Source organism: Gopherus evgoodei, chromosome 7 (assembly GCF_007399415.2).
Source record: "Gopherus evgoodei ecotype Sinaloan lineage chromosome 7, rGopEvg1_v1.p, whole genome shotgun sequence".
Classification (NCBI taxonomy): Eukaryota; Metazoa; Chordata; order Testudines; family Testudinidae; genus Gopherus; species Gopherus evgoodei.
Window position 1 is genome coordinate 5,742,150 of NC_044328.1, and position 25,086 is coordinate 5,767,235.

The 25,086-nt window shown below is 43.5% G+C and overlaps 1 protein-coding gene across 5 annotated transcripts in view; it reads right to left on the bottom strand.

The window, feature by feature from the left end:
* SH3PXD2A (SH3 and PX domains 2A) overlaps positions 1 to 25,086 on the bottom strand; it is a 389,755-nt gene that overhangs the window by 124,173 nt on the left and 240,496 nt on the right. For 3 of the 5 annotated variants that reach the window (XM_030569629.1, XM_030569627.1, XM_030569630.1), the window contains 2 exons: positions 21,075 to 21,103; positions 1,608 to 1,652 (listed from right to left, as the gene is read on the bottom strand). In XM_030569629.1, the coding sequence (XP_030425489.1) occupies positions 1,608 to 1,652; positions 21,075 to 21,103 (74 nt within the window). The remainder of the gene's footprint in view (positions 1 to 1,607; positions 1,653 to 21,074; positions 21,104 to 25,086) is intronic. The other 2 variants (XM_030569628.1, XM_030569631.1) reach the window with 1 other exon arrangement.

The window sequence follows — 25,086 nt, forward strand, 5'->3', positions numbered from 1 at the left end:
GATGACCAACTGATTTGTGAAGAATTATTTAATTCATTATAAATATTAAAGGAGCAGATGTTTTGGGGGAGAGAATTCATATTTTAGAATGTTTTCTATTATAATGCAAGGACCAGTTATGAACAACGAAAACCATCAGTGTTAGCATTATTTTAATAGCGTCATACCCATTGTGCTGAAGTCAATCCATACAGTGTAATGAGACCTGCTCCACTTGCCCCTTAAGATAATACATGCTAGAATGAATCAGTCTTTGCCGTGTCTTCTCTAGCATTCGCCTGTGATTCCTGCCCTTTTCCTTTTGTTTGTGAAGGCAAAAGAGCATTAGTTCAGGCAAATGCTTGCATTGGTGCAGATTCCCAGGTCTGTGGAAACTAACGACTGGGAGAGGATTGCATTAGATGCTTAGACCTTCTCTCACTAATGAGAAACTCTGCTTTTCACTTTAGACACATAAGGCACTTCCTCTCAGCCTTTGACCTTATGAGAAAGTGCAAAGTGTCCCCCTTACTTGAGAATTATGCAGCAAAGAGGAGTTTGAGATGGTATCTTCTAATACAGAAGAATACGGCTACATTAAACACATCTTTCACTTGCTGCAGAGGAGTAAGAGAGAGTTTCCATTCAGAAAACACTTCACAATGGAAGGAGACCTGCTTTGAGCTCCATCCACCTGTACTATCCCTTTATCCTGAACATTTGTCTAACCACATTCCCAGTTAGAGCTTCTAACTCTGCTTCTGCAAGGCCATTCCCCATGTTAGTTATCTGCTACATGAAGACATTTCTCATGAACTCCATTACAACGTGGTCTAGCTGTTTGACCAGGGGAACGAGTAACAGTTAACCCCCCCCAAATTCCCAAGCCAAGATGAACAGGCACTTTGTGGTGTTTTTCATCCATTTGCACAGCTGTCTCCCACGAACATTATGGTTTCGAAGTGTGATGCCATAAGAACAGCACCCACCCAACCACCCAGCAGATTTCCCCCAGAGTTGGGGATGTTGGATTCAGATATAAACATTCCTAGAGTCCAGATTCAGGTCCATTCTAGTACAGTTTCACTAGGCATGCTTGTGAAGTCTCCACACTGCAGGACCAAGAGCACAGTACTGCACAATAGCCATTTCACAGCACCAAGACAATTGGTTGGGGATGATGCAGCTTAGAGGAAGGGGTGGGGTGAAGAGATCATTTCCGAGTGCACCCTATCCCCAATGTACTTTGACAGCTTCATCTCTTCCTTCCCCAGTGCTAGTCACATAAGTGCAATAGAGTCAGACTCCCATCCCCTGGCAGTGACAATATCCCCTTTAAGGGTCAGAGCCCATAATGAGCCACCTTTTCTTTTTCGGACTATTCTTTTTGAGGTCTATATATTTTGAGAAGTTGATATACAGGGATGTTGTAAAGCCTAGGAACTTAGAAGGTTAGAACATAGTAAGATGGCCCCCTCCACTTCACACACAAAAAGCCCCAAAATACATTGTCTGAACTAAACAAACACTGATTTTAAATGGTATTTTCTTACAGTGGCATGCTGAATACTAATAGTTAACCAAAAATAACACCTTCCTCTTCCCCACACCCGCATGCAATTTAATACCTGTAACATTCTTCCTTGGAGTCTCAGAGAAACTGGACATCCAAACTTCAAAGTCCAAGAAGAAAGCAGCAGTAAAATTTAAAAAAAAAAAAAGAAAAAAAAAGAAAAAAAAAAGGAGTAATTAGAAAAACAAGCAAGCAGTTTCTTAGCTCTGCAGAGAAGAAGAGTTAAAACAGCTTTGAAAAAGAAACGTTAAAAACAGTCTGTGAAGAGAAGCTGATGGTGATTAAGCTATTATCGGAGGCATAATGACACTGTGGGAAACCCCAGTTGAGTTACATGGAGTGTAAGTCAGGGAACTTCTTGACCCATTAGGTCTCAGTCCTCCTACAAAGAAAGGAAACTCGTGCTCCATGGAAAGAGTTTAAAACAGCCTAAAGAAAGATGCATTTCAAGCAAGCATTAAACAAAAGCATCAAGCATTACTGGGCTTTTACCGTAAATTCACTCACTAAATAGGCTAAAAGATTGTCTGGCAACAAGGTCAGCTTTATGCCCTATTTCAGAGGGAAGAAATATTGCATTTTAGGATGCTGGAAGCAGTCAGTCTCTCTCAAATATGCCTTTTTGGGTTGAGGACGTTGGATGTTTATTTTTAAAAATCAGCAGATCTACTCCTTGACCAGACATTTGTTTAAGCCATTTTGAGTGTAGACACTGACAATCAGAACTAGCATCTCAGACAGAAAATAACACTACCCCCATTGGAAGTAGGCAGGAAGAGCAAATAGCTTTGAGAAAAAATTTCTTGATATAATTAACTAAAATTCATACATGATTTCTTAAAAATAAGAAGATCTTGTGAGGGACTTAACATGACTTATAACAGTTCCAGAATGCCACACACCAAAGTAATATGTGGAATTCCTTGTGTTATATTCTGGCACACAATGTAATGCTAAGAACTGTTTTGGCTCCATCAGTCTCATAGCAGCAAGATACCACTTGAAGGAGACAAACGAATACACATTAAAGGATTTATTTGTGACTGGTTGTTATTTGGAGTCACAGCATAATATTCTTTGAACAGGCTTTTGGTCCCTGGCAATTCACCAGTTACACAATGCACAGCAGAAGAAGTCACTTTCAGTCTCCAACAGAAGATATAAAGTCAAAAACATTGCCTAATTAATACGTTGCATTTCCGTAGCGCTAAGGATCTCTGAAGCTCAGAACGCCCACTGAGGTAGGTAGATTTTCTCCACACAGTGAGGCTAGACAACTAGAGCACAGAGAGGTTTATGGAAATTGCTAGGATCAACAGGTTTTCAGCAGAGGGCCACTGACTCTGGAACTCACTTTCCCATTTGGCCCAACAAGAGTCTACTCTTCACAGCAGATTGTGATGCCTTTAGAGACCATAAGACTCCATAGCTGGGGCACTAGACTGGACGGACATTCTGGACTTGCCATGGACAAGCCATGTCGCTGCTCAGTGCCTCAGTTTCCCCATTTATAAAATGGAAGTAACAAGACTTCCCAGCTCAAAGTGCTTTAAGATCTACAGATGAGGGGTGCTATTGAGTGTAACTAAATACCAGCAGTGTATTCAAGCTTTTGCCTGTGGATGGTGGTGTGTGGCTGTGTGAGAGAGATGGAGAGTCTTAATTACCAGTTTGTGCATATACATCCAGTGATACAGAAACACCTATTACCATATGCAAGTTACTCTGGATAGACAGACACAGGTGACAGAATTCTAAGCGAAGCAACAAAATGTCATCCAAGAGAGGCAGAAGAAAAGGGAATTTCCAACAAAGTGTGCACTGAGCCAAGCTGACACTGGAAACTAAAACAGCTGAAGATGAAAAATATTTGGAATAAGGAAACGTCCATCATGGTCTTACAGTTATATTGGAGCTCCAGAAGAGGGTGAGCTTAATGGGAGCCACTTGGTGGCTCTCCTACACGAGCACCACCAGTTCAGAAGCAACTGCTGGTACTTAACCCAGCTCTTCATGCAGTCGGATAGCACCTTGTACTTATTTGATGTAGGATCTCTTTTTAGACAAAAGCAACTTTTCCCTCTTGGCTCCAGCTGCTGATCCAAGACTGAAGACAAGAGAGAATTTAAGGAGTAGTTGGGTTTCTTGGATTCCCACGCATGAAAAAGGATCAGCGCTTCTCTTGTGTGACAGAGCCTGATAGCAGTTAGAAATAAATGAGCACGCTGCTGGAGAAGACAACTAGCATATTTCAGCTGTTCTGGCACAACACATCTGCTTAGCATTAAACTGCCTTCTTGGGGATTTTTAATTCCAAGACGCTTAAAGCTCTAATTGCTCCCAGCTTTTAAGCCTCCCTCAACAAATAACAAAAATACCCCAGACCGCAGTGATGCATGCAGCCTCACAAGGAGAGTGTTGGGGAGGTGGGGGAGGGGAAAAGGGCAGAGGCTGGAGCATTCTGCTGCTGTGCCAGCAAAACAAAAAGCCATAACAAACAGCCCAGGGTTTCCCTCTAGGGCAGAGTTTTACTGGAATTCTGCGACGGGCTTGGTGTCAATTTCAAATGAGACTGGTAATGGTAAATGAACAACCCCCTCACTTCCTTCCCTCTGCTTCCCCTCCATTACATTGCTGAAAACCAGTTAGGCACCAATGACAGAGAGAAAACCATCATTTGGAAGTGAAGTTAAAGTTGCCTGCTACTGCAAGCCACTCCCAATATATCTGGGGCCTGAGCATGTCCCCATCCAATTCCTTGGGAATTTTGCTGCAATTTCAAATGGGGTCAGGCCTTTAAAAAACAACTACTAACAAGTTATGGACTTGGTTTCCTTAAGAACAAAGCGATGGAGCTGAGTGGCTTGTGAGCAGCATTAGGAAAGACTCCCCTTCAGTTCAGGGATGAATTTCACAGAATCGGCAGTGAAACAGGAGAGGTGCGTCTCTGCTGGAAACAGCTGCTGACCTCCAGTCTGACTCATATTACTGTCTTGGTCTACAGACAGGTCAGCTCTGCCTTTGCAGGTGGAGACTAAGGAGTGGGGAGAGGAGGGGAAAGAAGATGCTTGTAAGATTTAATTAAACTAGTTGCCATGGCCGATTGAAAGACGGTAGCAGATTTTATTTCGAGTTCACCAGAAGCCTTCTCGATGCCTTTAAGGACAGGCTTTTCTGGTGTTCCTCCTTCTGGTGGTGGTGATGACGACGGAGAAGTGGGCTGTGACTCCTTGGTTGTGACACTAAGCTTACAATATACAGCCCCACCTGTCGTTTCAATAGAACCGGTCTGTTAGCTCTGTCTTGCCAGGTGTAGTCAAAAAAATTAATGCTACATTCACATGGCTTTTTGCAAAAGCCAGAGAATATCTGAAGTATTAGAGAGGGGCCTAATTGCAGGGCTTAGAGACAGACCTGATCTTTCCCATCACTGCTTGTTATGGTCTGTATTACAGTAGCATCTAGGAGCCCTAGCTGTGAACTAGGCGCTGTCTAGACAGATTTAAAAGACAATCCATCCCCCAAAGACCTTACAACCTAATCTGGAGACTTCTACCTTGTTTGGCACACAGGGGAAGGCAATAGATTTTGATTGTTCTGGAGGAAACATAAGGCCACCCATTAGTAGACCCAGAGCTCCTGTAGGGAGACTCATCTCATTCATAATCTTTCAGCTGGACTGCAAAGAATGACAATTCAAATGAAGATGGTTCAATGTCTGCTCTCCCTATCCCTGAACAAAGCTGAGGTTGAGACCATCTCACACAGTAAGGTCTTTTTGAAGCAGCACCGAAAATCTCCAAAGAGGAGCCCCAACCAATCATCTGTTGCTGGATGGATAGCAGCCACGTCAGATGCCCATCAGTAGGGATACAAGATGAGGAAGACAGGAGTTCTCACCGTGCACTGTGTGAGTCAATCCACTGAAGGACTAAACAGAAAGCAACAGGTGGAATAAGGAAACTCATTTGCACATCTTTTCCTGCTCATCATTAGCTGTTCTAGAGTTTTTGTTGCTGCTGCTGCTGCCGCCAGCACAAACAGCAGTTCTCAATGTGCAGCATACCATCACTATAATTTTCCTGTACTGCATTTCAACAAGAGTCCGATGGCCAGAGAGCTTCACATTAAAGGGCCTATTGTCCTTTTGACACTGGAGCTGGAAAGGTAAATCCCCTATATGTCACTGGAGGTTAAAGACCTCTGCACATGCAAAATTAATAGACTAGAAGTGCCCATCATGAAGCCCTGCCCCCCAGAACACCAGCAGGGAATATTACACCCAAAGCCAGGCAGGGGAAGAATGAGAATGAGGATTCCCCGTTGAGTAAGTATGTACAAGCACACTTAAGAGTAAGTGCTGGGCTAAACCTTCTCCCATTGAAATCAGTGATGAAAAATTATTGAACTTCAGATCAATAACAGATGATCAGATCATGGGACAACAGCATCCCAGTTGCAAGTTTATCCATTCATTCCAATACCATGTACATTCCCAGCATCCCTCACACACACACACCCCATTGTTTGTTTGTGGAAATGTTTATAAAAAAAAAAAAAAAAAAAAAAAAAAAAAAAAAAGACTCAAAAAACATCCTGCAGAATAATGTTGTATACAGGCCATTAATGTTATGTACCAGTTGAGCTAGGGAAGCTTCACTGGTGGTTTAGCAGCTGGCAGTGATCCTTAATTGGCCTGCAACTGACCCAAATGGACTAATTTTCCAGGAAACTATTACATTAGACACTCACAGCAGGAAGAAGAAAAACATCAAGATCAGGAGATGACTTAATCTGAACTTCGTAGCTCAGGCCCATTTCTACTCAAGTTGGACTGCTCCACCCACCTTCATTTATAAAGTCTAACCTCAATAGAGCATCTCATGGTCAGCTTCACCCTGGTATCCATATTTTCAGCAATTATTATTGTTTGTCTCAAAGTTGATCACAAAATGTTATAGAAACTCTGTTAACATGGGCACTAAGACTGACTCTTCTGCAGGGACTGAAACCCAGGTCTACATAAGGTCAAGCCAGGTGGACTAAGGACAAGCAACAAAAGATTTAATCAGATTTTGAATCTACTTGAACGCTATGGGTTTGGGAGTTTTACTCTTAGTCAAGTGTCATTAGGGTTGTACACTACTTGAGAGATGGGAAAAAACAAAATAAAAAAGAGAAGACATTTATTTGTGCTGTAGTAGCAGGAGCTCTGGCTGGGGACCAGGACACTGCAAATACTGAACAAAGATGGTAGAAAATTTGTCTGGGGTAGGTCTCTGCTCAAAAAAACTGAGATACCTCATTGGTATGATGGTGTGATAAATGATGTAATTAGTTTGGTCAACATGGTGTGGGTTTTTTTTTTTAACCCCCTAAAATTCCTAGCGTTTCTCCTGCCTCTTTTTTTTTTTTTAAATACACAATCTTCCATTAGGGTGACAAATGAATTTTCCTTGCCATGTGGTAGAGCCAATGCATTGCATTTAGTCCCTTCTGCTGCACATATAACGTCAACACAAATGTTTAAAAGCCATCCTCGGTGTATTTTTTAGAGAGCTTTTTTAAAATGGGTCATTAAATGTCCAGCAGGGGTGAGAGACTAAAGGCAGATCTACACAGCACACGCAAGCTTATCCAGAGCCAATACCTAAACAAAAAAAAGCAGTATCTGCCCCTGCTACTACCCCTAGGCTGCTATTTTTAGGTTCCAGCTTGAACGGGCTGGTGCATGTATGTCTACCCAAGCTGGAATGACCATTCCCAGCGTTGTGTCAACATAGCCATATGCTTTTGTTTTGTGGGGTTTCAGAATTCTCTTGCGTCCTGTTCTAATGAAACAAAAGTCTAGTATCCAAATATAAATAAAATTAAAAAGGAGGGGGAATACCATGGTTTAGAGCACATATATGCCCTTAAAAGGTGGACAGGCTCCAACCCCTCCCCCCCAAACCCCAAACATTTAGATAAAGGAAAGGCCTACTGATGGCTATGCTAACCTTCCAACTGTAATCTACTGAATAACAGAGCCCCGCAATCCTATGCCAATACTCAGACTCTGAACACTAAAACTACTGACACACCATATCACTAATCAATTGCTCACATTTTTAATTGAGACATAATCTTGCTGATGTTTCAGCAGGCAAACCGTGGTCAAAGAAGTATTTTACATTACTCATTATAGGATGCTTCATTTTGATCTTATTTACTGATTTTAGCCTCATCTCAAATAGGCTGTGCTGGGATCATTTGTTACTCTGGTCTGCAAGTGTCTTTTGTTCTTAAAAAAGAAGATAGATTTTGTTGCAAGAAGCGAGACCAGAACTCCAAACAATTATTATTTGCATTGTCCAGCCAAGAGTGCATCTGTCCTCCTCAAACAGTAGCCTGCTATCCTGTAAAACACTGGTTCACCCCCTACCCCACCATCTGATTGCAGACCAGTTTCAAATACCTTCCACTTGCCACGTAAACCGAACTGCCTAGCATATATTAGACCCACACACAAACCACTTGGAAAATATTCACATCTGGCTTTCACATGAACAAAGCGTGCCTCAGAAAGTCATCTGTGTAGCGAACTCTTACAAGGGAGAAACCCGCAACCAAAAAAATATCCCTACCAGAGAAAGTCTAAACGAAGACATGGAGCAAGAGCAAATCATGTGCTCTACATATTGTAGAAAAGGAAGCACAGCACTAGTTTAACATCTGTATTTTAGTGACAATGTTCAGTTACTGTCTTTTCTGAGAAACCAAGCTGCACATTAAAGGAAGTAAAGGTCTAAACATTTGTTTTTAGGCTTGATTTGCATTATGCACTGTGTGTGTAATCCTAAGGAGAGCATCCTAATCCAATTTGAGAAAATGGAAAATCAGCAGGATTATTTTGTTTTTGTCTGGTCACCTTAAATCACGAGTAGCTGTCTGACAACAGTGAGTGTGGGCTGCACTTGCCATATGGTCGATATATTATGCTAGCGTGCGTTCATATTCAAGGGTATTGATAATGTTCCCATTTTAGGGTCCAAGTGGTGGCACCGATTTTTAAAATGAGAATCTGGATAACTTTGCGCTATCAGTAACATTTACAGCTATGCAAACTAAGAGGAAATATTAATCTGGGCAAATGCCCATTACTTGCCATAGATGAGAAGGCAGCGCCAGCTCTCCAGCTTTGCACAACAGAGGTGGTTATTCGGAGAGGTTTGTGTGTCTCCCTCTGGAGCTAGATATTGATAACTGCAGAAAGATGAGTACAAGGGCCAATGTTCTGATCAGAGGCAGTAACACTTGCACTATGAGAAGATGCAAACACTAAAAGGCGTCTACACTGCAAAGTCAGACCCATGGAAGGGAGTGTCAGAACCCAGTTCAACTGACTGGGGCTTCTGCTACAGGGCTAAAAATAGCAGGGTAGATGTTTGGGCCTGAGTTTTGGCTCTGAAACCCAGTGGGGGAAGAGGTGGGTCTCAGAGCCCAGGCTCCAGGGTGAGCCCAAATATCTACCAGGCTACTTTGAGCCTCATAGCGCAAGCCTGCATCAGTCGACCTGGACACTCACTGGAGCAGGCTTTTTCGGTAGTGTAGACATATCCACAGACAGACAAGCCAACCTTATTTTCCACTGTCCCTAGAATGAACAGCCACTCTTTACACTCTCCCAGCTCAGATCCAGCACAGTCTGGATTCAGGCTAGGTCATGGGGTAAGAACAGCTTTAGTGCCATTGATAGAGGAGCTCATCAGTGGATAGACAGACATCCATGCTTCTCCTCCTCCTGGATCATTCTGCAGCATTCGACACTGATGAGCATGAGACATTGCTGTCTCACGTGAGGCAGGAGCCCAGGGGAATGGACTCAAGATAGATCATGAAAATGGAGGGAAAGTACTCGAAAGAGTAGCAGTGGGAAGCTACACCTGTGCCACTACATCTCCCTCACCTCCAACTTGTGAAGTTCCACAAGAATCAATTCTCTTTGGTCCTATTCAGCATCTACATAGAGCCATTAGTTGAAGTGGTAAGAGGACAAGGACCTCAAACGCCAGCAATAGAGCTGTGTCTCATCTGCCTACCTGTTCTTCACCTTATACACAACCAAGATGCACCCGTGTCTGGGTGAGATCAGCTCATGGATAAGCAGCAGGCTGAATCTGAGCTAGACAGAGGTGATACCAGTGGCAAGGAAAGCACTATGAAGAATTTCACAGCCACAGTGCAGTTGCCTTCAGTGGATGCATCCTTCCAACAGCTAGTCAGTCTGTCTACAGTTTGAGAGCGAGCCTGGATTTCTCATTAGCAATGCTGTCTGCTATCTAAAGAGCCTTGTCGCAGCCTATATAACCTGACAGACAATGACCCAACCTCTGTTGCATATCCACCTTTGACACCTCCCATCTGGACTACAGCAAAGAAAGCTTTATGCTCGCATGTATATCAGCTCTTAGGAAATTCCAGCTAGTACAGAAGGATATTGTACTTCTCAGTAACATGGGCAACTGCAAGCACATCAAACCTGCTCTTGTCCATGGAAAGCCGACAGAGAGAAGAGAGTCAAGATCAAGGTTTTAGTCCTTATCCTAAAGGAACTGGGGGCATGTCTACGTAGTCCACAGCAGGGAGCATCCCAGCCCAGGTCAATAGACTCGGGGTCATGGTACTGCTCTAAGAACAGCTGCATAGACATTGCATCTCGAGAGAGGTGGACTTCAGAACTATTTTTAGAGCAATAGTGCAACCCCAAGTCTGCCAACCCAGGCTGGGGGGCTCACTGCTGCTGGCTGTGCAGATGGTACCCTCAGTGGCTTGGGCCCAGGAGACCTGAAGAAAAATCTAAAGCTCCAGGATTGAGTCCGTGGTAGAGAATTCTGCTCTTCTGGTACAATGGAACTTTCCACCATGAAGGATGGTGCAAGAGGCAGAACTTTCCAAGACTGTGGAACAAACTTCCACAGGAATGAAGAGCCATCATGAGCCTTGGCACTTTCTGCTCCAAATGCTTGGCACAATTCAATACACAGAACAGTGCAGACAAAAAAGACCAAAAATTATTATATTATCTATTGACCTGGGCTGGGTTGCACACATATGCGCGCGCGCACACACACACACACACACACACACACACACCTCATCCCAATCTCACAAATTCTCCCCATGCGGAGAGGATCAGAGAAACAAGTAGTCATGTGACATGTTAGTCACATGATCAAGAGCTCTGTGTGGCTCAAAAGCTCATGTCTCCCACCAACAGAAGCTAGTCCAATAAAAGTTATTACCTCACACACCTCTAATATCCTGGGACCGATATGACCATAACCATAGTGCATACAGACGTTAGTCACATCTCTCGATGCTCAGCAGGAAGGCACTGAAGATACCATGTAAGAAGCTGTGTTCTCATGACCTAAGAACTTGCTACTGTTGTCTCCTCTAGTTTATATAGGATTCCTAAGGGAGCATCATGGACAAGTTGAAAGCTTCCTTTCAACAGATCCATGGAGTTTGAGGCTCTCTGCAACAGTGTCTGTCTCATTGGTATCCAAGCACTAAGTCTGTGCTCCATGGATTCCTCCATCCCACTCCCTAAGCCTCTCCCAGTCCAGACCCACCTTTTCACTCCTCATACAGCAGAAGGACTAGCTACAGAAAAACTTTTGGTTGCCTAGAATCGTTCTCTTTACTGTGCACAGTTCAGTCAATGGGGACAGACATTTACCTTGTCTTAGTCCCCAACTCCTCCCACAGTGAAATGGAAAAACCAGTGAAGTAAGAGCCACCCAGGAGAAGACAGTGATCCTGTATATTCAGCAAGCCAGACTGTCAGGAGCAATCTGAAGTGGCATGAAATAAAAGATCCTAGCAGTGCCTGTGTTTTCAGTAGCCTCAGGCAGATGGCCAAAACATCTCATTTAATCAAGTAGCTTAAAATCTGGTATACAAGAAGGATCAGTTTCCCTGCACCAAATTACTGCAGACAGGACCCTGAATCTGTCAGTTTGCTTAAGTAAATCCACATCTCCACTGAACAGTAATAACGCAAATCACACAGAGTGCACTAAGACTGAATAGCCTGCCCAAAATTCTTCCACCGAAAGCCACAATGCTCCAACATTGCAGACTCAGACGTAGCAGGGCACTCACTATAAATTGTGGAAGGAGGGTCACTCACTGTACTTCTCAGAAAGTCTGTACTGAAGGATTTGAAACCAAGGGCCTGAAGACAATGTTTGAGCATTGTTCTATAGAGGATCCACCCTGGCCAGGACACCTACACCAGAAACTGGAAGAACAAGTTGAACTTCAACACACAAACTCACCAGTTTAGGAATGATCCTATTCTGTTAAAAGTTCTCCAAGATCAAAAAATTGTCTGTGATTAACAAAGGTCTTAGACAGAGACTCTCAAAAAAGAGTATTGGATTGACAGGGTGCATAAAAAACTCTTGCCTGTTTCAATGGAAGTTAAGCACCTAAATCCAGCTGAGATCCGAGCCTCTGTGTTTGATGCCAATAGATGCTGAGATGGGCCAACCACCCTCAAATCCCATTGGCAATCACCATCTTGTAGCACCAGGCAGCATCTCAACTAGTTTTTGTATGTTGCTGTTCTATCTGGCACTGGTTGTGCACACTTTCAAATCCTCTCTCTCATTAATTGCTTGCCTCCCCCACTATTTTTAAAATAAAGAAAAACACTTTGACAAAAATATTCCGGCAGCACCTGCTGGATTTTGTTTTTAATTCCATATAGTGATTACAATGGATACACAGCCAAGGAGCTAATCCTAGGATAAGTTATTTCTTCACATTCAAAATTAGTGTCACAAGTCAGATCAGCAATTAAAGTTAGGAAATTCCATTTGACAAGACTGAGCAGCCCATCTATCCTCACCAACCGAGACCAAATGGCACACCATGAATTCCAGCCCACCCTCTCTTTCTACCTTGCTTTCCCACAACATAGGGAAGACAGGCAGTCATTGTGCACAAGTGATTTATGAAGACAAAGGTGAGCATGTGCTTCAGGCTGCAGTGATCCATGTCACAGACTGCAGAAGCCTTGGAGAGATTAAAACAAAGCCAGAGCTACAAGGTCCAGGACACTGACCCATCCTCAAGCAGATTTCAACAGCCTACAAAACAATTTTCTATTTTTGCTATTTCAATTCTCAAATTCACCTGTTTAGCCTGAAATACTCCTCTTCAATGAAAGAGGTTCCCCTCCACCCCCAAATAGGGGAGGAGAGAGCGAGACAGCAAAAGGAGGGTGACTAGCAGAGCTAAACAGAAGGCAGGTCTAGACTTCAAATGCTGCAGCTGTAACACTACAGGGAAGAGATTACCTAGGCCGATGGAAGAGCTTCTTCCATTGGCATAAGTACTCCACCTCCAAGAGGTGGCAGCTATACAGGCAAGAAGATTCTCTTGTTGATTCAGCACTGTCTACACTGGGGTTAGGTCAGTTTAACTGCGTCGCTCGGGAAGTGGATTTTTCATACACATTGTTCAAGGGATTATACCAACTTAATTTCCTAGTGTAGACTTGGCCTTCACTTTTGCTTTTAAAACTCTTAACTCCCTTTTTCTCCTCCCACGTCAGATTTTAGTTGTGAGTCTCAATTTTTAACCTATCATTTACAAAGGAAAATTGAAACATCTACCTCTTAAATACAGAGGATTCCTGGTCTAGATGTATTCACTGGTAGGGCTGACCATCCTGATGGGATTTAGTACATTTTGGTCTTCTCAGACCCAGAGAAGACTTAATTATCTGTGTTTCATCCACTCTAATTAAAAAAAACTTTCAGATAGGGCTCTTTAGAGAAACCTAAGATACTATTTAGTAAGTGTTAGGATGACAATAAAGGCTAACTGGGACAGCTCTCAATGAGAGATCTGTATAACAATGAGCTATGATGGGATAATCCTATTAGTAATAGTCCTAAGGATCTTGAACAGGCCTAGCATTATCAAGGGGAGCAGCACCCATAAGAACAAAGGAAGGTGGGCACCAGTTTATACTGAGATTCCATGTCTACAAACGGATCATTCCCATATAAAGATCACAAGGATAGCAAGCTAGGGCTAGACTCTTTCTACTTCAGCTCTAAACTAACAGGTTTCCACTGCATGAGGCAAAGGGGGAGCTCCAGTGTAACAAAACCCTGATCCTGACTGCATGCCAGCTCCTATGTATGGACTCTAGGACAACTTCACTCACACCCCCGTCTCTGTCCCTTCGTGGATCTTTGGTTTGTAATAGCAATGAAGGATTAAGCACAGAAATGTTAGCCTACTACCATCATATTCATTGTACCATCACCCAAAGCCCTCAAAGAGAACAATTCAAACAGGAGTCCAGAAAATAAACCTTTTGCTAAAGAGAGATTTGAACAGAACAGAAGATGCAGAGAAGGGGTGTGTGAGAGTGGAATGGATAAATGTTTCTCCATGGAAGTTATACTGATTACCCCTAACAGGAAGATATCCTGAGAGGAGAGAGTTTCAATCAGTCGAGAAACACCCAATACTAGTGCTTAACTGTCAGCACGTGACTAATAGCAAGGGCCAGTTGAGAAACAGGTTAGACTAAGTCCATAGAACACGTGTACTGGGGTGGCCAAAACTTACTGACTTGCTGAGCCACAGACGACAATCTTCAGAAGGCTGAGAGTGGGGCACACCTGACAGGGCTTGGGGTTTCAGCCTCGCTCCTGCTGAAGCCCCAAACCCTGGCAGACGTGCCCTGCGGGACTGAAGTCCTGAGACCTGCACGCCCCCGCCGCTGGGTAGAGGACCCTACCCCACCACCCTGCTGCAAGCAGAGGTCCTGAGTTTCCATCCCCCACCTCCCCCCAGTCTGGCAGGGGTGTGTGTGTGCACGCACACACAAATACAAAGAAGTACATGCATCAGATGAAGTGGGCTGTAGCCCATGGAAAACTTATGCTCAAATTGGTTAGTTTTTAAGGTGCCACAAGTACTCTTCATTCTTTTTGCTGATATAGACTAACACAGCTACCACTCTGAAAAATGACTTAAATTTTTAATGGTGACAATTTAGAACACTCATGATTTAAACTGAGTTTTTTAAATTCACATCAGAAGTTCTTACATGTGGATAGTCTTAAATTGCTAGAGTGGATATTAAATACTTGTTTCTTTCATTTCCTAATTGTGAATAAAGTTTATATAGCGAGTTATTCTACTAATAAGTTTCACAGCTGAAATGCTCATCTGTACTGAAAGTCCAAAGTTTCAATGCCCTTACTGTAACATCATCAGAAACTGCCAGACAAATTTATAAACAAATTGCTATATTCACAGCCAACACCTATCTCATCCTAAAGAAAGGGTTTTAAAAAACAGTCTGCCTTCCAAAAATAAACTTACTCTGCTTTCTTGCCAGTTTTATCCTCAAACAAAACACAACATGACTTTGCATGACTGATGCAGCCATAAATATTTGTCTCCCCTAATGTAAGTGACATCTTGAAGCATGACACTGTGATAGAAATGAACCCTATAAAAACAGGCTGCATTCGAGCTTGTGTGACCAGACAGCTAGGACTAATTGCTGAGCAGGCAGCAGGTTAACCAACTACACTTTCAGGGAATTTGCCAAAGTTTTATGGCCAAACGGAATCTTCATTATGGAACAATCTTGGGGGTTCATGCCAGCTCTCTCTTGCCCCTAGCCTCCGATTATGCCAGGACTCAGATGCTTTTGCCAGATCTGCCCAAGCCTCATAACAGCTCATGAGGCAAGCAAGAGGAAAAGGACAGGGCCATCTTACCATAGGAATCTCAAATTTCTTTTGGCCAACCACACAACAGAATAGCTCCTCTTAGCTTACTTACCACCATAGGAAACTGATGTGCCTTACAAATGCTTTAAATCACTTTAACCCTTAGCATACTGGCTCATCCTAAGCAGTTTCACAGTGCACAGATGGGAAGTTGCTCCAAATTAGATTAACACATTATCCAAACCCTGCATGTAATCCTGTGTGCAAATAGCCAGAAACAGACTTAAAATGCTATATTTACTTGAGTCAGAAAAAAAGCCAAAAATGGGACACCTGCACAAAACCTGTGCCTGTTTGAATGATAATGGAGGTCAGCTGCTTCTCTCATATACTTGGGCATATGGAAATTTGGATGTGCAAAAGAATTCCTTCCCCTTTTGCCTCACGGAGCCTTAGGAGAGACCTAATAAGGACCATCCATTATAAACACATGGGATGTGCACACTTGATCCATTCCTTGAAGCTGCACTGGAGCCCCTTAGGCACTGATTGATGACAGCCCTTCAAGGCTGCTATGGTTTAGTGACAGCTAATTCCTCCCAACCAAAACAGTTCAGAAGCAACTTATTGCCCTCGATATGCTGCAAAATAGGACGTATATCCCAAATAAGAGCAAAGGTTACTAGTTTAGGTCTGGATCAGCGGTTCTCAAACTATGGGTCAGGACCCTGAAGTGGGTCACAACCCCATTTTAATGGGGTCACCAGGACTGGCTTAGCCTTGCTGGGGCCAAAGCCAAAATCTGAGCCCCACTACCCAGCGTGGAAGCCCAAGTTCCACTGCCCGAGGTCCAAGTCAAACTCTGGGAGCTTCAGCCCTGGGCAATGGGGCTCAGGTTGCAGGTCCTGTCTGGGCCTGAAGTCCTTGGGCTTTGATTTTGGCCTCGCCTATCCCCGCTCCCAGGGAGATGGGGCCTAAGTCAGGCTCAGGCTTGGGTCCCCGCTCCTGGGGTCATGTAGTAATTTGTGTTGTCAGAAGGGGGTCAGAGTGCAATGAAGTTTGCAGGATCCAGAGCAGGGGTTCCCAATCAGATCCATGCAGGCAGGTCTGTGCAGAACCTTAATGACTTCACTGGCATTCCATACACGCAGACCTGGTGGCAGGATTGGAGCAAATGTAATTGGACTCTTTGGGGCAGAGCCTGCCTTTTTGTTCTGTCTTTATATAGTGTCTAGTACAATGGGGTTCTGGTCTATGATGCAGGCCCCTAGGTGCTTCCCATAATACAAATAATGATAAAGCCACCCACGCCTCAAAAAGCAGACAGCGTCAACATAAGACTCACTTTGTTCACTTGTGCCAGTTGAAAGAAGCTGTATGCCAGTTCAGAACACCACAAAGCCAGTGTTTGAAAATTTTAAGAGTTGGGCAAACTCATTAAGTTCTGAACTCATCCAATCTCCCCTCCCCCACCCTCGAAGTCTAGGGTGATTTGGGGTCTGAATAATGAGCATGTGTCTGAAAAATAAGAAAGCAGTCAGTGGTCTTCCAAGGCATTCACAGAATTCCTATTGTGTCTTCCACACTTGTGTTAGTGCTCCAAATGCAACAGTTGCAGAATTCCAGCGGGACCACACTGCGCATAAGTTAACATTCATGGCTAAAAGCCTTTTACAGCATACCATCCAGTCAAGCCTCAAGACTTGTTTACTGTTCAGTTTTTGCTGGAGGGCTGTTTATATTTTTTTTTTTAACTTCATGTTGAGAGAGGGATATTGTTTTTTTGCACTTATTTGGAAGAGCTACTTTTTAAATGCATGATTTTAAGCAGTTTTGTCATCTTAAAAAGAATTCAGCCACATGTGCAATAAAAATAATTTGTCTCTCCTATTATCTGTTCAAATGTTGTCATACGGTGTATCCTTTCTTAAAGGTACAATTGCAAGCGAAAGAGTTTTCACTAGGTGCATCCTTTAGCCAGTTCATGAGGTCAGTTGTGTTAGCTCAAGTGGCCACAAGTTTGAATATTCAGTCTCCGTTCCATAATATTTAACTCTGAAAATACAGTTCACCAGTTTATTGGTTTTAAAGTGATGAGGGGATAAAGGCTGAGAGTGAAAATGTCCTTGACTTCATAAAGGGATTTAATGTTGAGACTAAAACTATAAAAAAAACCCAAAACCTTCGAAAGACCTCTCCCCCTAGTTATTTTTAATTATTCGTTATTTCGAGGATACTATATTCAGACTGAGTCTGGTGATCACAGTTTATTTATAATTACGTCAACATGTCAGAGTGGGTTTGTAAGAGCATTTTACCTCATATAGTTGTTCTTAATATGAAGAACACAGTTCATGTCAAGTGCCAAGAAAGTTAAACCAGTTTGTTCTAACAGATCAGTACATTAAACTGATACCACACGAGGTGCCCAGATCTCTTACCCCTTAAGAGAGCAGGCTCTGGGAGAGCTGTCCAGACAGTGCTCTCAGCCACATGGAAAGGGGAAAATGGAGCATTTTTGTGCTGCCCTTGGCCACAGACATTTGTCAGAAAGGGTCACCTCCTCAACTAAGGTATAGCAATAAAAAGGGAATCCCAGAACACTGCAAATCCTGACATCAAAAAGCATCAACCAATATCGTATACCAAAATCAATAGCAGACATTGAAGCAAAGGGCCAACAAGCAATGTTATCACATAGGAAACAAGTACCAAGAGGTGGGAGCTCGGTACGGAGAGCGGGAGAAGGTGGAACACGGACACAGAATTCAAAGCTCTGACTTGACAGGGACTCAGGAGAGAGAGCGTCAACTCATTGGCATCTTATTTGTGGCATCCCAAAGAAGGGTAAGGAGGAAATGGTAGTTGAAGTTACAGGATACATTGGTCCTACTGCTCTGTTGCCTTTTTGAGCTCCCAGCAATCAGCCCAGGCCTCCATTCCCAAAGGGGCAGGATGGGAGAAGGAGAATGGTTTTCTAACTACCTACCCAATTCTTAGTAAGGAGGAGTATCATCATTCCCTTTGTATTATCTGGTAAACTGAAGCAGGGGGTCAAACGCCTCCTGTGTGTAAATAATGACAGAATTACACTGAGGGTGACTGCAACTCAAGGAATAAGGCCTAGATCAGTGGTTTTCGACTTCTTACTCGAATGGAGTTGCAGACTGCTTTGGAAATCTTAGTCGGCAGATCTCCAGGGGTCTTTGGACCACAGGTTGAAAGCCACTGGCCTCAAACAAAGATATTTAGGAACCTAATTCCAATTGATTTCAAGGAGAGTTAGGCACCAGACCTAAGTGACATGCTTGAGGTCACACAGCAAGTCAGTGTGACGTTTAGAACAGAAACAAAATAGTCTGCTAAGCTGCAAAACCTCAAGGTTAGGAATCTAGGACTCCTGGTTTCTGCCACAATGGATGTATCAAGGACCCATTTTAAAAATAAAAACAAATCCTCTGCAAAGTCTAATTGTTCACAGATGTGCTTTAATTGGGGCTTTAAGACACAGCCCTTTTCCAGTGTTCAAAAACACACAAGCTACAGTTGCTCTTTAGTTCACAAAGAAGCGTTCACTTGAACTGAATCTGGATAATGTAGGCATGGCCAACAGTGCAAACCCCTATGAAATGAAAGTGGCACAGCAACGCTCACCCCAGACTCCTTGTGTTTGTCCTTTTGTGTTGATACAGAGGCTCGCTGAGGGCTTTTAAACAACTTCTTAATTGTGACTTCTTTTTTTGAACAGAAGTGTCAAAAATGTAGGTTTTTTAAGACAAGCTTGTGAACAAGGAAGCTCGAAGAAGCGTTTCCTTGGTTAACAAGCAATGGAAATGCTTATTGTAAACAATTCTTCTTTTGCAAGATTGGCAACCCAAACATCACACCGTTGGGTTAGGACATGAAGTGAAACAGACTGGCTAAAGAAAATAATTCCCTCCAATCTACAAACAAACAAAAACAAACAGTGTGGAGCAACAGCATAAAGTGACCAGTAAATTGGTTGTGTTTCAATAATCTAAGATGTTAAAAAAAAAAAAAACCTGGAATTTTAACCTGAGTGTCACTTTTGGGGGGTTGGGAAAGGGCGAGAAACAAAAATACAACGCCACTGCATGCCCTGGAGTGCCATATACATTTATGTTTTATGGAAGTCTGAAAAAGAACAGAGTTACAAAAGAAAGTTTGTATCTTAACATATCATCTAGTGATCTAGACATGGGCCTGTGAGCTAGGAAGGCAGGGTCTGAACTACAGTTTTAACGTTAACTAAAAGGGGGAAATCCAAGGCTACCAATAAAGGGAGAATGCCATTTACTAAACTACTTTCTAAAGTGTTTAGAGAGTTAACTGGCCCACTTAAACCACATAGTTAATTCTTGCTAAGAGGGGCATTGGCGGTGTTGAATGTAATAAGCCTTTATTCTAGAGTGGGAGAGGTTTTCAGATACAATATAACCCAGACAGTTTTTGTAGAGTTTTGATAAAAAACTGCCACACACGCTATGATTTATGACAGCAAGCCAGTACCTCATTGGTTCCACCGTAACCATGGAGGTATCACTTCATTCCCTAGCAGGGATTCTAAATACTACTACCATTCTAGGCCTGTACAGGCAACGAGCTAGCAGTTTCGTACGGCACTATCAGTGAATCCATAGGACAGCAGAGCCAGATGGCAGCAGCCCATTAGTGTATTAGTTTACTGCAGAAGTGCAGCATAAATCTCTCGTAATTTATCTGGCCAATCAATCCGAGCAATATCATGCTCGGAGAGGAGTGTGACCTTTTTCACTCCCATGGGATCTGCATGGTAGGTAGGAAACTTGGAACTACCATAATACCACTTGAAGAAAAAAAGCCACACCCAGACCAACAATTCCAGAAGTGACTATTGATTTGGGGTGTCTAGTTTCAAATACATTACTGCTGATATTTTCCAGTAGTATAGCACACTCAGAACTCCCCACAGGTGCTCAGAAACGCCAAAGCCAGGCCTATCACTTCCAGTTTAGGGCAATCAAACTGAGTAACCCATAATCATAAGTCACTTTTGAAAAACTGTCTGGAAAAAATATCATAAGGGAAGGAGAAAAAAAAAGGATTGATTTTATATTAGATTAAATAATATATCTTTTATTGGACCAGTTTCTGTTGGCAAAAAATAAATTTTCCAGCTCTTCCTCAGGTCATTTATATTGTTCCATTAGAATTACAAAAAGGTAGCAGCTAGGATACAAAACAGACACCCCAACCAGAGCCTCTGAGCCAGTCTACACCCCAAAGCTTGGAGCAAAGAGTACCTCACACTGTGGTACTCACAAGGAAAGACTATTTCAAGCACAATACAGGATCCCTTAGGAGAGGCAACTTGGCAGGGCAGGAGGCCACAAAAGAAGGCTCAAACTGAAAGAGAATAGTCTCTCTATGCCCCCATAAAGAAACCTGACAGCACTTGAATCACGTACAGGTACAAATGGATCAGAAAGAGGACTTAAATTTAAGGTAGCTGCCTTCTTGGACTGGAGAAAGATCTATATAAGCGCAATCAGCAGGGGGCTAGTCATTTTTGTTTCAAAGGCAGTTTAACATAAAGACAGTTTTCTCTCTGCACAGTTATAGTCTGTTTGATGCCTCTGTCTCCAACCATCTTGAGAAGGAAAGAGTCAAATCACCGCACAATTTCATGCAACAGAAGGTACACAGAAGGTTCTTAAAAATCTCTCTACATAGCCATGCATTATATGGAGAATCTGGTCTCTTACCTGATTTTCTTTTTGAGGATCCATATTCCCTGAAAAATAGGCAACAACAGATCGACATGGTTAGTGTTTGAAATGTGGGGAAAGAAAAGGGTGTTTCCCAGACTCCCACCCATAGACTCAAGGGCTCATCCTCTGGTTTCCCTCCTTTAAACTGGAGGCTAGGGCTGCAAGGCATTTGACACACACAGACTTAAAACACCCTGATCACCAGCAGCTCGTCAGCAGCAGTAGCAGCAGCTGGTGCTTCTGCAGCACTAGGGGGGCCAATGGACCATGTGATCCAAGACAGAGCAAACCATCTACAACCAGCAAAGCAGGGGAGAAGAGTGTCATTTTTCCCCCTTTAAATCAAGCTATTTAATACCCAGTTGCTGAATTAACCCATTACATTCCCTTGCAGATGTAAAAGCAAGTCAAAGGCTTTCTGCAAAGGTGCCGATGCTATAGGCAACTCTTGCATTGCTCACAGTCCGTTCATTTCAAATGCTAATTAACATCTGCATAAACTCCAGCCCCTTCTGGTTATCTCTGTCTTCTCTTTAAGGAGGAAAAGAGGGTAGAGAATGTGGCTTTTCTTCTGGATCTACAAATCAAAGGAAGCTGGTGCCTTTGCTTACAGTATAATATGTGAAGTGCTAGAAGCTGCTATCACAGAAAAGAGGAAGAAAGTGCTGAACAGAGCTGGGAGACATTGGGAAAAAATGGTTTTAGAATAATTAGAATGAGGTTGGAAAATATTTGACTATAGTAACTACTTCTTCCTAGTCTCCCAGTGTCCTCCCTGTATCTGTCTCTTAAACCCTGCCAGTGAAATGGGGTGTGTCGTCAGGACCCAGGGGTTGCCTGTTACAGATGCCACTAGAGGATTGAGGTCTTTGTCAACTCTTTGGGCAGCAACTGGCTTGTTTACTGTCTCTTGTACAGTACTGTATATTCTGTGGGGACATCAAAAACCTGGGAAACATCAAGTATCCCAACGCTGATTATGCAAAGTTCAGAATAGTTGGGAGATAATCTGAAACGTTGGCATGCTCCCTAAAATCAGAAATATGCATAGAAATGAATTTGGTTTTCCCAAAGGTTTTGGACCTACCCCGATGACATTTGGATAGCCAGGATTTACTTCCAGGCAAGATGAAGAAACATCCCAGTTTCTTTTTGTGTCCCTTCAAATTTTCCAGTCTCACATATTTCTATGAAACACAGTTTTCTCACGAGTCATTTTTGCAATTGTATTTGACGCGAAGCCCCTATTGTTCATAAACAAACTGGTTTTTGCCCAGAAGCAACATTGTTTTGTGTCTACTGTCACAGGGATCTATAACGGGGCGGTGGTTGGAGCACTATGTACTTCATCTATTCTGGGCTGCCCATTAAGGCATGGGCCAACCCAAGCTTGCCTTTATTCAATGACCTTTTTAGCCTACCAGCTACACATCTTTCATCACGACACCCACTGTGGTCAAGGCTGCCATGCTAGGATGCGACAGCGGAGTCTCTGTGGCACGCAGATTAGTGCTTAACACCAGCTACCAATCAGTTCCTCGTCACCGACCCTACTACTCACCCACCCCGTTTTGACAGTGGGGCCTTCTTTACCAATTCTGGACTGAAGGAGGCCTCTGTGCAGCCAACCAGCACCATTGAGGTCTTCGAGACAATCCAAGCTGCAGCTGCAGCACAGATCAAACAATGATACGCATTGTCAAGGAATGCCCGCTAATCAAATACAGCAGTGGGCTCCGAGAGCTCCACTTGGCCACTAGGAATGCTATTGCTTGGCTCGGCGAATACGCAAACACTAAATAAATACACTCCCTGGGAAGCTGTGGGCAGCTCCTATAAGTTAGAGTTACTCTTGGGCCACCACTGTACTCCGGTCTCGGTGTGCAGAGCTGATGACAGGCACTGAACCAGAGCTTCCTCGGAGTTACACAGGGAAGTCCCCACAGCACAAACCAAACAGCCAAGCAGAGAAGTATAACAGATTCACACTCTGTGGATTGAGCACAGAGGTGGACACAGGACACAAAGGATTGGGTTGCACAAAATGTTTACACAAAATGTTTACACATTTTTCATGAGTCATTAACTAGAAGGTGAAAAAAATCTGAATTCCAAGTATCTTTCCTTTTGGTTATCAAAATGTTGCCCACCTCAAGTCTGGAATCCTTGGTTCTGAATGGTATAGTCCATATATCCCACCCCTACCCCCAGGAGTTCCCACAAGTGCCCATTGTCATACTGTGGGGCAGTGGCACTACGCACTCCATCTATTCTGGGGTCCAGATTAGCTCCAGGGGGAGCTGTGGACAGCAGCTGTTAATTAGAGTTCCACCACTGCATCCCCTGAGCTGTGCCAATGAGGAGCCTCAGCTCAGGTGCAGACCCTGTATGGATCTCTTGGAGGGACTTTCATACCGGAGGCAGATTTCACACAGAATCAGGCAAACAGATGTACATTTGCTTTATATGCTATTCCCAAGGCATTTTGACTAATGGTCAAAGTGGTCTGAATTTAAGCGAGTCTGTCTTCCCCACTGCTCATTTCGGTCCCTTCTCTTGATTCCTGGCTCTCGCACTGAAGTGACTAGGAGTGGTCCTGTCAAGTGCACTCAGGATCTTCCACCCTCAGTGACTTCAGTGCACGACTGAGTCTGTGACGCTGAATTTATCCCTTTGTAATAGCATCCGTTACAACAGACTGAAGAAACAAACAGGCATCTGTGGCTTCACTATGGAATCAGGATGGAGATGCAGGGTTGTTAGGGGACATGAGTCCATTATCTATTCAAACTCTTCAAGGTCCTGCACTGTGGGCCTGATCCTCCTCTCACTTGCACCAGGTTCACACTAGTGTTACTACACCAACTTCTACTGAATATTGCTGATTTACATCAGTGTGAGATCAGAATCAGGCCCCACATCTCTCTAGTCACCCCTTCCTGCCTGGCTTGTGCCTCATGCTATGTCAATGCACACGGATGTTCCCTTGGTCTCCTCCATCACTCCACCACTGACACCCGGAATGGCCTCTTTGCTCTGGGGTACCACACAACTTTACTCTCCTTCAGATTCCTCTTCAGAACTCACTTCTTCCCATTAGACCTCAACCCTGTCTATGTTCACACTTAGTCCACTCCACTCCACTTTCTTTATTGCCATACCTTGCTGTGTTAAGTCTAATTTAAGTCCCAATCCAGGAAGAGCTTACTTTATGCATGTGAATAGTCTCACTGAATTCATGAACACTTTCCTCTGCGAATAAGCATTTGCAGGAGCAGCGTCTTAGCCTGTATGCTGCAGGTGATGGGAACCTGCTATTCTAAAGTGCCTGTTAGGACAGCATGCTCACTTATGGTGCTCTGTTTTTGTTGTTATTAGTTGTGTTACGATATTTCCAGGACCCCATTATTGAATGTGGGGGCCCACTCTGTTGGGGTGCCATGTACAAATAGTAAGAGTCTCTGCCCCAAGGAGTTTATAATCTAAATTGACAAGAGAGATGAAAGATGGGACAAAGGATAATGGCCCACTTTGCAGAGGGGAAGCTGAGGCAGAGACAATAAGTGATCGCTCAAAATCTCACAGGAAATCTGAGGCAAAGCTCAGGGCAGAACCAGATCTCATTGGTCCCAGTCCAGAGCCTCAATCACAAGACTGTCCTTCCTGAAGAAATAAAATAATAATTACATAAAAACATTTTCTTTTAACCCCCATATTCTTGTGGCTCAGATGAAATGGACACAGAAACCAATCATCCAGGTGTAGGTTTTGCTGAACAGGTTTTGACTCTGGTTTTCCTATAATAGGAGAAATTCAGCCCTGCCCAAAAGGCCAGTACGCAGGGCTGCCCAGAGGGGAAGGAAGTGGGGCAATTTGCCCCAGGCCCCGCAGGGGCCCTGTGAGCAACTCCAGGCTTGCGGTGGCACTTCGGTGGTGGCCCTGGCGGGCCCTTCACTCGCTACAGATCTTCGGCGGCGGGTCCTTCAGTGCAGCGGAAGACTCGGAG